Genomic DNA, 14,048 nt, shown 5'->3' with positions numbered 1-14,048 from the left:
TGGGTGCTGCCTTGGTGGCACAACAAGGCTGCTCCTAAATGGCAGCTCTCAGAAATGTGATCCTCAGTATGGAATAGTCTGGGGAAGTTTAGAATATGACACGTTTTGTTTCGAGGGATGAAGTTTTCTCTGTGCCTTTTATTTTCGTTGATGGGGAGGTGGTTAGATTTCCTTTTTTTGTTTTTTTGCAACCTGGCATTATCTGGAAAAGAGATTGAAGTGATATGTCTGGTCTGTGTCAGAGCCTCTCACAAATGGTGGCAGAAAACAGATAAAAAGTTTCTGTGGTTTGTTGTGGAACAACAAAGCAGCTCAGATGTTCCCACAAACCGAGCAGGATTCTGTCATAGCTGTTGTTGGCACCTCTGGGACAATCCTGCATCAGGACAATGGTGCTGTGTCAGGCAGCAGATGACTTGTCTTCTTCCAGATTTGTGCTGTGCCCTCATAAAGAGAGGCTGTACCTTTCAGGTAGCATAGATTTAATAAAGCAGGTCTTGCATGGCCCTCTGACTCTAGTTCCTTGTGGAAAGTTCTAGTGCTGGTAGTTCATTGCAGTTAAACTCAAAGATTTACTGCCTGTCCTATACTGGCTTGGAGTGCTACCTTGCACCAAAAAACTGCTTGAAGCACCTAAACAATTCCAGGCTTCACGTGACGTGGTTGGATGCGTGTTTTTATAGCTGCAGTGACTCTGTTAAAGCGCTTTCTAATCTTCCAACAGCTCATCATAGGAGGGCTGGATAAGATAGACCTGAACGACTGGAAGTCCAACACCCGCCTAAAGCACTGCATGGCAGACAGCAACATCGTGAAGTGGTTCTGGCAGGCGGTGGAAACCTTTGATGAGGAGAGGAGGGCCAGGCTGCTGCAGTTCGTGACGGGGTCGACGCGTGTCCCACTTCAAGGTTTCAAGGCTTTACAAGGTGACTGATGTGGAGGCCGAGTTAATCTGTGGTGGGGGAAAGAGATAAAAGCGGTGTGGTATTTACAGGCCCCTTGTAAAGTATCAGAGTAAGGCTGGATAACTCAAGCACTTTGCAAACTTCCAGCCCGAGAGCAGAGTTACATTTGTCAGCAGCTCTGTGGCTGCCGGACATTGTGGGAGGAAGCTGGTAAAACTGTTACCATGTGGTGCTTTGGCTGGGTTAATACTGGCTCCTCAGTGTCCTCCAGTGCTGTGGACTGATGTTAAAATCATTGCATGCAAACATCCACGTGAATATAGAGCTGACTGAATGACTGATGTTAAAATCATTGCATGCAAACATCCACATGAATATAGAGCTGACTGAATGACTTTTTCACGTGAGAATTGTACTCCCTTCTTAGTTTGGCAACAAACCATTGGACTTTAAAGCAAGTTCCTGGAAGTCACAGGTTTTGTCATCGAAAAGGTGGCAGTGCTCTTGGCTGTTGTGGTCTCCTGATCACGTGCCGTTTGTTGGCTGACAGTAAACTGATGGTCAAAATTAAAATATATAGTTGTGGTTTACAAGGAAAACCTTCTTGCACTTTAGTCTTTTCATTTTTGAAGGTGCAATTTTGTTAATGCCAAATTTAGCAGCTTTCCAAACTATCAGTCTGCACATGGATTGTTTTGAGCAGCCCTATTGCATCTGCCATCCCTTCATCAGCTGCAAATATCTCTGCAGATTTAGCCCAGGACGTACATGGTTTTGCAGCTGGAACTATAATTTCCTCCCTTGCCTTTTTATAAGCAGCAAAATTTGTGTGTGTGAATGATGTTTTGTTGAAGTGCATTAACTAGAATGTCTGTCTAAGGTTCTACAGGCGCTGCAGGACCCAGACTGTTTACCATCCATTTAATAGATGCAAACACGGACAACCTTCCAAAAGCCCACACTTGGTAAGATGGAAACACTCTGTACAGTAGTGCTTGCTCTCCATTTGTCTTGATTTAAAGGAGTCATCCCTATTTGTACTGGGTATGGATTAGCCATGGGATTACACATGGATGACTCCAGGTGTGCTCTGTTAGCTTGGAAATATCTGTACTCTGCAGTCAGCAAAATAATTTCCTTTTCTTAAAACTTGATTTGTCTTCTCTACTCCCTGTGGTTTTCATTTATCCCAGAGTTGATTATTCTGGATAGTGAGACATTTGTAAGTTTATTTCTTTATTACAAAGCTGCATCCTTGTCAGATGTCAGACGTCAGGAGCTCGTGCTGTTGGTGCAGTGTAGGCACAGCCTGAGCCCTTGCACGGAAATCTCACTCCATCAGAGGCAGGAAATGGTTTCAGCAGCAGCACAGACTGTCTGCAGGCAGGGCAGGGAGCAGCCCTGCCTCATGTCTTGCTTTATTTGCAAGTCTCATGCATCGGCCTCCTCCTCTTCCTCCTCCTCCCAAATGCTTCCCTATTAAGCTGTGCATTCCTGCTGCAGAAATAGCTGTTTTTCATCTTGTCTCCTTTGGCCACTGAAGTGGCTGAGGCTTTCTTTGAGTTTTCACAAGTTCTATCTATATGTAGCTGCTCCAGCATTTTTTTCCCCCCCAATAAATATTTCAGATTCACCAGTGTGTTGTTATTTCCCCTCCAGCTTTAACCGGATCGACATTCCGCCTTATGAGTCATATGAGAAGCTTTATGAGAAGCTGTTGACAGCTGTGGAAGAGACATGTGGGTTTGCTGTCGAGTGAAAAAGCAACCAAAGGAAACAGATGCTAGCTCATGGACCACCAAATCAAAAGCTAGAAGAAGCTTGCTGTGAACTTCCTGCTAAGCTGTCTGAAGCATCAGAACTCTGACAACTTAGAGATGGGGCTGTTTCCCTTCCGCCGCTGGTGGATGAGGGGTGGGGGGTCGGGGCTTTTGTTGGTGGTTCCCAACTCTGTTTTCTCCCCTTTGTTACAATAACCCCTTCCCTCTTCTTCCATCCCCTCCCTCCCCCGAAATGAAATGCAGCCAAGTTCAGCATTTGGCTTTGGTTACACAGGATATTCTGCTAGATTTGTAACACATATTGTGATAGGGTGAGCGACCTGTGGGGTTTTTTAATAGGAGAATCAAAGTGTAATTAGGAATGAGTTTAATTTGCTGAGAACTTGCAGCGGGGTAGGTGCACCTGGGTAGTTTGTCTTAAATCAAACTTGAGCCTTTGTAGAGTCCAGCAGGTGCAGAGTGTCTGACTGGCACCAGAATTTACATTGCACATTTTAAACACCTGTTTAAAAAGTAAAACTTCTAGCAGAAAATACCTCCATATGAACACTTAACTGAAAGGTAAAGAAATCCAAGTTCTGCCTTAGCAGGAAGCTCCCAGTGGAAGCTGTGGCTCACCTTGAGAAAAGTGAAGGAATCTGAGACAGCTTAAATGGTATTGAATGGTTTCTTTTTGGTTGTCCTGGCTGAAATCTAATTGTTTTGCACATGAAAACGATTATTTCCTCCTGCAGAATTACTTTCCATAGTTTGTTCAGATGTAAGTAGCTTGCAGAGAAGCCTCGTGAGGAGGAGACAGAGGATAAAGATCCGCTCAGTCCCAGAGCTGTGGTTTCTGTGCCACTGTTTTACCCGAGATGCATTTGCCTGACTTTAAATTCTGAAGACTCACATGGAAGTCACTAAAAGCCAAGTTAACAGAGCAAACTTCTGCTTCAAATTTTTTGGCCTTGGGAAAGGTTTATTTGGAGGTCGAGGTAAAAGGGGAACTATAATAGTGAGTACATTTCAAATGTTATGGAAAGCTATTGGAAGAATTTATGACTTCAGTTCTGTAGGGATGAAAATTTCTCCAGAGAGCCATATAAGGCTATTTTTTCAAATATCTGAAACTAATATTAAAAGGTTTGTTCTCTAACACGGGGGAAACAAAAGCAAATCAAATACCTGAATCACTAACATTTTTTCCACTTTGCACACCAAGATGAGACAGTATTTTAACAAATAACACAGCTTCAGAGAGACCCAGTTATCTATCAAACATGTCTAGACCTAAGTCAAGCAGACTTGCTTGTATAGGATTTTTTTTCTTTGGCAAGCCTGATATTTAGAGAGATTCATTACTGAAGCATTTAACAGTTGTTATGTTTATGGAATAGTGCATTGAAATTCAGCTGTGGGTAAGAGATCGTTCTTAGGAGACGTCTACTGGAATACTTCTATTTTGTCTTTTTTTAATTGAATTTGATAATAGCTTTAAACTGTGATAGGACAGAAAGTAGACACGTGTCAAAACCCTGGCATCTTTCTCTGTTTTGTTTGTTTGTGGTTTTCTTTTTGCCATTGACCATAATTCTTGTGATTTGCTGTTGGGAGTAAGGGTTGCATTGGAGGTGTGAAATTGTACCATATAGTGAGATTTGCAGGGGGTGGCTGAAGATGCTCATCATCCTGCAAGACTCTACAGGAGAGGCCTGTTCAGACCCGTGTTCTGTAGGGATCTTTTGGCACTTGGGGACCAGTTTCTGCAGTTCTGGTTGTTGGGACGTAAATGAAACCACACAGTTCTTGCAGAGAAGAGAGGAAATGCAGCTGTGGCAGAGAGCACCTGTGTGGTCTCGGGTTGAGCAGCAGAGTCCCCACAGCCCGGGCTTTTCCAAATGGCTTCGAAGTCAGACCTGTTCATAGAGTGTATTTAATCCTTTCAGTACGTTTGAATGTGCAATAAACCAGTCAGATAGGAAAAATGCAAAATGGATTATTGCCCAAAAGCTTTGCATGCAGTCTCATGTGGATTCTTCACTAAAGGAGTTTAAAGACCCCAAACCCAGATACTGAAGGCCAGCCCTAAAAAAAATCCTATCACACAAGCTCTACCTGCAGCACAAGTGGCTCTGTGCAAACCAAGCAAGGTGAAGGGAAAAGTCATTGATTTGGAGATCTGTAGGTCAGGTAGCTTTTATGTCAATGACACAGTTGGCATATGATAGTTCCTAATGTCTTTGCTAGGTCAGTGTTTTATTGAATGCACAAAATAAGATTAGGCAAGGATTGTTGTTCCGAGAAGTCCGTCTGTTTTTTGCTGTATTTTAAAGCCCTTGTCAAGGTACCTCCTCTGTGCCGACGGTGACGAGAATGGGGCACTGTCTTCTTAATTATTTCAGTTCTCTTTCCGACAGCTTCACCACCTCTCCCATCGTGTTGTCTTTGCAATTTCGTGCCACTTCAGTGACGACGAAGACATTTTCTGTCTTGTTCTGTACGTGCGTTTGAGGCAGGCCTTAAAGCTGGTTGGGTGGATGGAGGAGCAGCAAGAAGCGAGGCAGAGAGGGTTTGGAGCCATGGCTTGTTCTTCCTGTGGCCAGTTCCGAGGCCAGGGAAGGATGGAGTGCAAACAGGAGTTTGTGTGGCTTGAGCCAGTGGCTCCCGGAGGTGTCGGATAACCTCAGCTGTCTGAATTGGTGTGTCCATTCCCACTCGGTCTGCCAGCACTTGAACTGGTTGTTAACTTCTCAAACTTGCCCAAAGAATAACATCGAGTCCGGTGTCCATTTTGTCATTCCACGTCCCACCTTGTGCGCGGATACTCTTGGATCTGACCCGAAGGGAATACAAGGTACAGCATGTCTGTCGTTCCTGTCCTCACGGCAAACCCAGCAGCTGGTCCGTTGGCACCGCCCTGCCGTGCCCTGATCCTGCTCCTCAGCCTTTACTCTACGCTCAGGGATGTAGGAAAACCACCACTCTGCTCGTGTTTCCAACCGGGAAGAAACGAGACTGTTGGATGGGTGTGAGTGTTCACTTGGGCATTACGTCAGAGGAGACCCTGCTCCACAAAGGCTGCTCCAGGCTCCAGACGGTGCGACCGGCGCTCGCTCAGCAGTTTGTCCTCGCTTCGAGTCGAGGTGGTTCTAAAATCCAGCAGATTCCGTAAATTACTGATCCAGCCACCGGGCCCTCTGGAGCCAGTGCCCAGGTTCAGGGCCGTGTGGTACAGCAAGTTCCCAGAAACACAGTATGGATCTGGTTTTAATTTGTTAATTTTTTTGTTGTTGTTGTTGTTGTTGTTCCTCAACCACTTTATAATGTATTTTTTTAATTTATTATTATTTTGTAATGTCATGTTTTAAGTATTGCTGCTATCCTTGTTATTCTTCCCACTGTTTTTATTGCAGATTTATTTTGTGAAAGTTGTACACTAATGTTTCATTTTATGTCTAAATCAAAGTATTTAAAGAAATACTAGTTCTATTTAATGTGGTTATGGAACCAGCTGGAATAAACAGTGATTGTATAGTAGGCTGGACCCAGGAGGTCATGTTCATTTTTGTTACATATGCAATAAACTCACAACTTTAAACTCTTGGTATCCAACAGATTTTTTTGTTAAGGGTTGTTAAGTTTGTTAAATGTATGGGAATCGAGTGGATAAAGCATGGAAATGCAACTGGTTTAACTGATCTGTACTGACTGCCCAGATGAAAGTCCTCCCCTGCAGGCAGAACGCTTTGTTTCATTCATTCTTCAGCTGATTAATTACCATCCTCAACCTTTTTCCCTTCTTACCTTATCATTTGCCCTGTTACTTTTCCAAATCCTCAGTTTCCAGAAGGAAATTATGATCTCCCCCTTAACGAGAGCTGGAAAAAGTCATTAACGCTGATGAGTCTCTGCTTCTCTGTTGGGGTTTTCTGTAATTATGAATGTTTTGCAAGCGGAGGAGGACGGGTGCGAGTCTGAGTCGAGGACTCGTGTGTCCCCCTTTCAGCAGAGCCCCCTCAGGAGATTCCCGCCCCCCGTCCCCGGGCACAGAACCCCATATGAGGTCCCTGTCCCCCATCGCAGCCCCCGAGGGCTCCCTGTCCCCCCGCCCCCAGGACACACGTGCAGGCCTTGGCCCCGCCCCTTTCCCCTCAAGCCCCGCCCCCTCCCCACGAGCACACCTCCCGCCCGGCAGGGGGCGTGGCGCGGCTCCGCCGGACTCCCCCCCCCTCTCTATGGTAGGTCGGCCGCTCCGGGCCCGCCCGGGCTGCCCGTCTCCCGGCGCCGCTCTCTCCGCGCCTCTCTATGGTGCGGGGCGGCGCGGTCACGTGTCTCGGGGCCGGGCGGAAGCGGCGGCAGCGGCGGTTAAATGAAGCGGGGCCGGAGGGGCCGGTGAGTGTGGGGGGAGTTCCGACACCCCCGCGGGGCCCGGGAGTGCCGGGGGGCCCCGCCGTCCCCGCGGGACCCGGGAGTGCCGCCGTGCCACCGCCGGGCGGACCGAGCGACAGAGAGGGCGTCCCTGGGCCTCGCCGGACCCCCGGCCGGGGCCTGCCCGGGGTGTCCCCCCCACCCCTGAGGGCCCGGTGTCCGTCCCGTCCGTCCGTTCAGGGCCGGGTCCTTCCCCTCTCTTCCCTTCAGGGACAGGGTGTTCTCCCCCTGTTTCCCTTCAGAGCCGGCTTTCCTGTGTCCGTCCGTGCGTCCCCGTGTCCGTCACCACTCCCCCTTCCCCTGAGGCCCTTTCGCTTTCCCTCGGGATCGGGGACACTCTGTCCCACCTCAGCTTCCCTCAGGACCGGGTCCTTTCTCTTCCCCCTCCTTCCCCTCAAGGCTGGTCCCTTCTCCCGCTCCCCGGGGTCCCTCCGGCCCTGGAGTCCCGCACCGAGGGACACCCGGGTACAGGTGCTGCTCTCCGGGTACCCCGGGCCAGGTGTTTGTATTCGGGGATAAACCGGAGCTGGTGGGGAGAGGAGGAGAAAAGGTTGTTCTTCTCTCCTGCCCCCCTTCCCCCCACTCGGTGTGGGACCACTCGGTGCCTTTGGAGACATCTCGACATTTCAGGTATCTGCCGTGGGAGCTGCTGCAGGAAGGAAACCCAAACACAGCTGTCCCCGGAGCTGAGGGATCTGTGTAAGAGATACTCCTCTTCCTCCTCCTCTTTCCCTCCGTTTATCTGAGTGCCGGCTCGGCTCGGTGGAGAGAGAGCAAAGCCTGGAATTTTTAACACGCTCTGCCTTTATGTGGGGGACGTGTCCAGTGAGTTTTTCTGCCTCTCGAGCTGACCTTGCCCCCCAGACAGCTGGAGGCAGGTCGGGATCCCACCCGAGGCTGAAGAGCTGTGGTGAACTACAGTGTGTGTGCAAAGAGAGGAGCCCGAGCTCCCCGGGCAGTGCCCACAGGGCACCTTGGGGTGGGCAAAAAGGCAACTGTTTAAAACCATTTAAGAGTTGCCCTCATCCGATGGATCCCTGGCTTTGCAGCTGTGCTGGCTGGAGGCCTGGGTGGATAAGGGCTGATTGCACCTGTGGGTCCAGCCCACGAGGTTTTTCTTTTCATCTCACCTGTGCTTTATGACCCGGAGTGTTGTCTTTGAGAATCATCCTGTACTTTATGTTAAGGTCTTACTGAAAGATACTTAGGGTGATAGTTTTCATGCAAATAAGTTTAGTCGTTCATGGTTTTGTTCGTTTTCTTACAGCTCCTGGAGCAAGGGTCATTTTCTTACCTGGTGTTATGGTTTGGGTCTGAGATCTCTGGTACTTTGAAAGAGAAAAGTTGATGTTGCTGTGCACTTTTATTTCTGTTTTCAAGGTGTGATGCTGAGGGACTTCAGCTTATTGTTCATGTGCTTTTCACAGCTTTCTTTGTTGTGTTTTTTTTCCCATCTCCCTTCCTGCTCTAGGGAACAGCAGGCTCCTGCTTTGCTTTGGGCAGCAGTTCTAAAGGCAGTCAGTCATTGCCTTGGTGTCTGAGGGGCACAGGCAGTCCTGGTGCTAAGACCTGTGAGCAGATCCCTGTTTCTCTATTCTGTCTCTGTGGTGGTTGGTTCTTTCTTACAATTTCTTCTCTCTCACCTGATGCACTTTGGAGCTGTCACAGGTTTCCAGCAGTAGCAGTGGAAGAGAAGGCAGGTGTCCCCTATCAGGCATTTAGACTGGCCTTTGCATTCTGAGTTAAGGTGGCCTCTCCTGCTTCCAAAGAGGGACATAAGGGTTTTTCATCCAACAACCTGTTTGGAAAGCAAGGGGGGGATGTTTGAGACCCATCCTTCTGCAGACCCAAATCTCAAGCAGGCTGTGGTACGTCCCTGGACAGGTACATGGGAATATGCAGCTTAAACCATGTGGTGGAACCCATTTTCTTTAGGACTTGCAGGATTGCAGGGACAGCTTTTAATCCCAGGACTGTGGGATTTACAGCTTTAATATTGGCTTTTAATTTCTAGGGTGAATGCTGTGCAAAAATTCCACTGCCTCACATCAGGCCTTCTGCAATTGTAAACATGTTAATAGATTTCATGTGCTGGGTGTCTGCTGGTGTGACTCGATGTTAATAAACAATCATCTTGACAGGAGTTTGTGCCTTGAATACCAAGACTTGGGAAGGGACTCAGATGCATTTCCTGAAGATCTGTAGGCATTCAGCCTGCTTGGAGGTGCTGCATTTTGATAACAGGCCTTCTTCAATCTCTTTTTTTTCCCCTTCTTAGGATGTTTTCCTGTTGGCCTGGCTGCAGCTGGGCAGCCAGGGTGCAAACAGCAGGCCCTGGAAGAGCAGTTGGGGCAGGTGTTATGGGTGATAAGGTACATTCTGGTTTCCAGCGGGGTGCTGGCAGCCTGTTCCAGGATTGGAGTTTCAGGAGCTGCCTCCTGAAATTTGGAAGTCCAAATTCCTGGGTAGAGCAGTGCTTTGTCTGCCTGAGAATGCAGTGGGCGTTCCTGCCGCCGGGAGCTGCGATCGCTGGCAGCGTGACTTGTGCTTTGAAATTGGACACAAATCACCAAAAAGTCCTGTGGCAAAAATAGGTGGAGCGAGCACGCAATTCCGGGGACTCCAGCACAGCTGGAGAGAGACAGGAAGCACATCCCAGGGGCCAGGAGCTGATTAACAACCGGGAGCAGCACAGACCCAAGTGCGAGAGATGCGGAGCCCTTCGGGTGTTGTTTAGTGCCTGCTGGAAGAAGCTCCCATTCATTAGCTTGGAATGGGTGTCTTATTTTTATTTATATCTTTTTATTGTGAGTGGTTTACTGTGTCACGGCGCTGGGTGTTGGGCCTTGCCACTGGCTGCATTCTTTCTGGGACAGTCAGAACTGCGCCGCTAATTCCTGTCGCTGGAATTTTGGGGATTTTTACAGATGGATTTGGTGTGGAGATATTTTAAGCCTCCATTTACATTATTGAATTCAGGCATCACTGTAACTACTTAAAGGCGAGGCAATAATAGTCTCAGAGGTCTGTGTGTGCACTGAAACAATGGTGTGTTTTATTGCTGTTGGTAGATGGGTGGGCTTTTCAAGCTGCTCCGTGTAACTGAGATTATTCTTGCTAGGATCTATCCCGGTGGGATAGGTGCCTTTTTAAATACAGTGAGCAGTGGAAGGTGTGAAACACATCTGCCTGCAGACTCCAGCTATCTCCCAGTAGAAGCACAGGAGATAACCTTATTTGGGTACTGCCTGGGAGTTCCTGTGCGTGAAGTGGGGCTGAATAATGTGCTGACCAACATTAGTCTGGAGTAGTTTTGTTTTTAAGCAGGTTACTGGAATGGGGAAGTCTGGGAAATCGGGGAGGAGTAGGCAGAGAAAACAGGAAAAGAGGGGGGGGAAAAAGCCACTTAGCAGCATCCTGGTGGCTTGAATAAGTTACCCTTGCCAAAGCACTGAGATGTGAGATAATAAGGAATGTTTCACTGGGCTGGGACAATCTCGTGCTCAGCAGCCTTCATGTCACTTTTATAGAATTTCAGGTTTATTTTGGAATATCTTGGGAGTGATATTTTTCCTCTGGCTCAATGCTAAAGAGCTTGCAGTGGTTTAAAGTTTGTAACAATCCTTGAGAAAGCTTAATTCCCGAGGACAGGAAATGATATATCCTTCTGAATAACACCTCTCTCCTAATTACCAGCCCCGCTGTGGTTCCCTCCCTGTGTCCGTGAGGGGAACTGTCAGTGCCTGATTAAGTGGAAAAAGCATTGGGCTTTGGGGAAAGATTTCAACGCAGGGCAGCTGCTGCCCCGAGTCGTGGTGCCACCTCCCAGTGTTCCTGATCCAGGTCAGGGGGAATTTAAATTAAGTGTGGCTTCCTTGCTGGCTTTGGGGAGCCCCACTCCTGTGCTGGTGCTGATGGTGCCCGGCTGCTCCCAGGGTGAGTTTTGGAGGCTGTGGTTGTCACTCGTAAAGAGAAACAAAGTTGTTGAGCTGAAATATAACTGGGAGTGAGTGTGTGTGGGTGTCAGGGTGACCTGAAATGTTTTCAGTTGGCTTTGATGGTGTTGCTCACCCTCGGCCTGCTCCCCCTGTAAGGAGGCCAAGCTACTGTTTGCATTATTCAGAGAAACATTTGGACAGGATCTGTGGAGTCATCACGTGATACTGCTCTGCAGTACAAGGTGATCGGGATTCGCACTAGCTGGAATCTTTGTATGGGGAATGTAAGGATGGAAAACAGCCTCTAGTAATATGTTTTGTCTGAAGCACTCCTCGCCCAAGGCTCCTGTGCTGCTTTATCCAGACTGACACGCTCTTACCGAGCTGTGGGCACTGCTCCTGCTGTTCCTTGGAGGAAGGAAGGCAGAGCTTGGTTCGTTGCAGCTTTTGCAAAACTGGACTTAGGAACAGATTTACACCTCTACTTCCAAATCCCATCCCAAAGACAGCATGTGTTTTTATATTTGATAGAGGGGGGAGGAAAAACTCTCCCTAATGCTTCGTGTACATCAATTTTTACCTGAAGGCCAGTCATGGAAGGAGCACTGGCCCAGGTACCCCTGGCAAGTACAAGCTGCTGTTGGCCGAATGTGTTGGGCTGGCAGAGGGAAGGGGCAGCAGTGCTGACAGCTGCCTGCAGCACAGCCACAGTGCTGCTGAGGGCTTTCCTCCTCTCCCTGCTCCGCCATCATGTGCTGTAATGCAATTTGAGGGAGATGACAGCAGCAGCATAATGGGGAGGCAGGAAAAGCAGCTTTCTCTCCCTTTCAGGAAACCAGCAGCACAGGGCGTTTCATCCCTCCCCTGCTGCTGGGATTTCCAGCTACAGATGAGCAAGACCCGTGAGCAGTAACTTGGCTATTGTAAATAGTTCATGTCCTCTCTGTGGGTTGTTAAACCAGAATCCTATTGTAGTGGAGAAGGCTTCATTGTGTATCTACTGGGAGGTACCCTTGGATCTGCCAGGACTAGCACAGACCAGCTTGTAGCAGCTGGAACACACCTTTTCCTTGAACAGTGTCTGGAGGGTGCTCCTCAGCTGAATGGGCTTGTGTTTATTTAGCACTTCGTGGCTGTTTTTACTCACCTTCCATCCCAGGTGGTTAAATAATCTTTCTGATATTGCAACACCCAGGAAAGAATTTCTGTTCTGCTGCGTGAAGGCTCAACCCAGTGTTGGACACTTGAGTGCAACGACTAAGGGTGGGCACAGGACTCGCTGCCTGCAAGGTGTGTGTCCTTGGTGAAAGTTCTGACTGCAGCCTGGGCAACCCCTTGGCTGTGATGGTTTTTGTGTCTTGTGTATGCAAAATGTTTGTTTGCCTTGGGATGATATCGGTGGGTATCTTGCAGCCTTGTGAATCTGTGTGACTGTGGACCTGGAGAGTTCACGTGCAGTTCTTCTTCCCTTGCTTTTTAGCTGATAATTCACTCATTTGTGAACTTTATTGGTCTCAGAAGAGACTCATGCTGGAGGTGGAGCATCTCTAAATCCGGCCACAATCTAATTTCACTGTTCTCAGTTCTGGTATAGTGGCACTTGCCTCAAGTACAACCTCTTTGCTTTTCTGCTCTTTCAGCCCACTCTGCCTAAACCCCACAGTGGCACCACAGTGATGTGGTGAGCCTGGAAGGCTGCCCTGGGTTTTCACTGCTGAGAGCTTGCTGGGCTGGAATTGGCCACAAGGCTACACGTGGCTGCAAACAAAACTAAACCTGGTTTTACAAAAACTGTTACCAGCCAGCCTGAAAATCTTTTGACACCTGGTTATCTGAGGTGCTGGTGCAGCAAGGACACAGTAGCAGTTCTTCTGTGGCAGTGCTTCTTGTGCTGCAGTTGTTGAGTGCAACAGGCAGCTCATTTTTTACCCTTTCCAGCAGAAATTGGTGCAGAGTGTGGCCTTGCTGCCCAAGTGCTGCACCTGCCTTACGAGGTTTCTGTTGGTATTTTACTCTCAGTACATTAGGCTGTTTAACCCTTGTTTCACTGTGGAGTGAGCTTGGCCTGTTGGCCCAGTGTGGCTCTAAACTGGCTCTTGTACATATTTAAACCTATCAATTTATTGTGTAAAAGCATTTTTCAGAGGCAGTGCCTGACCTTGGACTAGGAGCACGTGTAGTTTGAGTGTTAGTCAGGTATTGGCTGTGGCTGCAGTTTAAGATCTTCTCCCCGCCTTCAGTTTATTTTCTGTTCTCCCACTTCCACCATGGTGGATATGTGAGGAGAGAAGGTATCTGATCTGAATCCTACAAAAACATTTTCCAGGGCATTTCCTTTCAAAGCTCTAAGAAATGCCTGGAGGGACTGTGTGAGAGGAGGAGACAAGCCGTGGTGTGGGAATGTGACCACCTTAAGTAGGCATTGCAGTGGAACCCTTCTGAACGTGAAGCCACAGCTTCTGGCCACTGACCTTTGGAATTATGGCAAGTGCAGATGCTTAACATGGCTCTAAAAAAAGGGCATGGCTGTAATAACCAGAGTATGTGACCTGTGAGGTCATTCTTTCTGGAAGTCCCTCTCTCTGGGATGTTTGACACCTGGAATGGTCGGTGGCAGGCTTTGAAGTCAATACTTCTAAAAGCACTGTGCAGATTGACACAGACACCTTCCTTTCAGCTAAGGTGGGCTACTGCACTCAGTTGGGTTTTTTCCCTCCTGTACCACCTCAAGGTCAAGTCTCACCTTTTGTGTTGTCAGCAGCTTTGTGAATGAGGTGAGGTGTGCTATGCTTGAAAGCAAAGTTTCTTGTGATAGGGGATATTTTTGTATTTTTATTTTAAGTGTGACCTGCACCTTTCTTTCTACATTTGTTCCTGGTGGTTTGTTATGCCTTTTTTTTTTTTTTTCTGGAGCACAACTTCCCAAGTGCAGTTTAGATGGTTTCCAAAGTTGGTCTGCTGGGCAGCCTCTCAACATCCAGGATGCCATCACAGATTATCAATCCTTTGTGATT

The 14,048-nt window shown here is 48.1% G+C and overlaps 2 protein-coding genes across 12 annotated transcripts in view; both read left to right on the top strand.

Moving 5' to 3' along the window:
- SMURF1 (SMAD specific E3 ubiquitin protein ligase 1) overlaps positions 1-6,266 on the top strand; it is a 46,228-nt gene extending 39,962 nt beyond the window's left edge. For 2 of the 4 annotated variants that reach the window (XM_027656380.1, XM_027656378.1), the window contains exons 16-18: positions 725-926; positions 1,795-1,870; positions 2,565-6,266. In XM_027656380.1, the coding sequence (XP_027512181.1) occupies positions 725-926; positions 1,795-1,870; positions 2,565-2,664 (378 nt within the window). In that variant the 3' untranslated portion in view covers positions 2,665-6,266. Of the gene's footprint in view, positions 1-724; positions 927-1,785; positions 1,871-2,564 lie in introns of all 4 variants that reach the window. The other 2 variants (XM_027656379.1, XM_027656377.1) reach the window with 1 other exon arrangement.
- Positions 6,267-6,886: 620 nt separating this feature from the next.
- The window catches only part of RNF216 (ring finger protein 216), a 77,917-nt gene continuing 70,755 nt past the window's right edge, over positions 6,887-14,048 (top strand). Inside the window, exons 1-2 of one of the 8 annotated variants that reach the window (XM_027656370.1) lie at positions 7,022-7,060; positions 7,727-7,795. The gene's annotated coding sequence lies outside the window, so the exon portion shown is untranslated. Of the gene's footprint in view, positions 6,907-6,982; positions 7,061-7,726; positions 7,796-14,048 lie in introns of those variants that run through there. The other 7 variants (XM_027656369.1, XM_027656372.1, XM_027656376.1 and 4 more) reach the window with 7 other exon arrangements.

The sequence above is a fragment of the Corapipo altera genome, unplaced genomic scaffold (assembly GCF_003945725.1).
Source record: "Corapipo altera isolate COAL_440 unplaced genomic scaffold, ASM394572v1 104, whole genome shotgun sequence".
Lineage (NCBI taxonomy): Eukaryota > Metazoa > Chordata > Aves > Passeriformes > Pipridae > Corapipo > Corapipo altera.
Note: the sequence above shows the minus strand (reverse complement) of the source record. Positions and strands in the feature narration are given on the sequence as shown.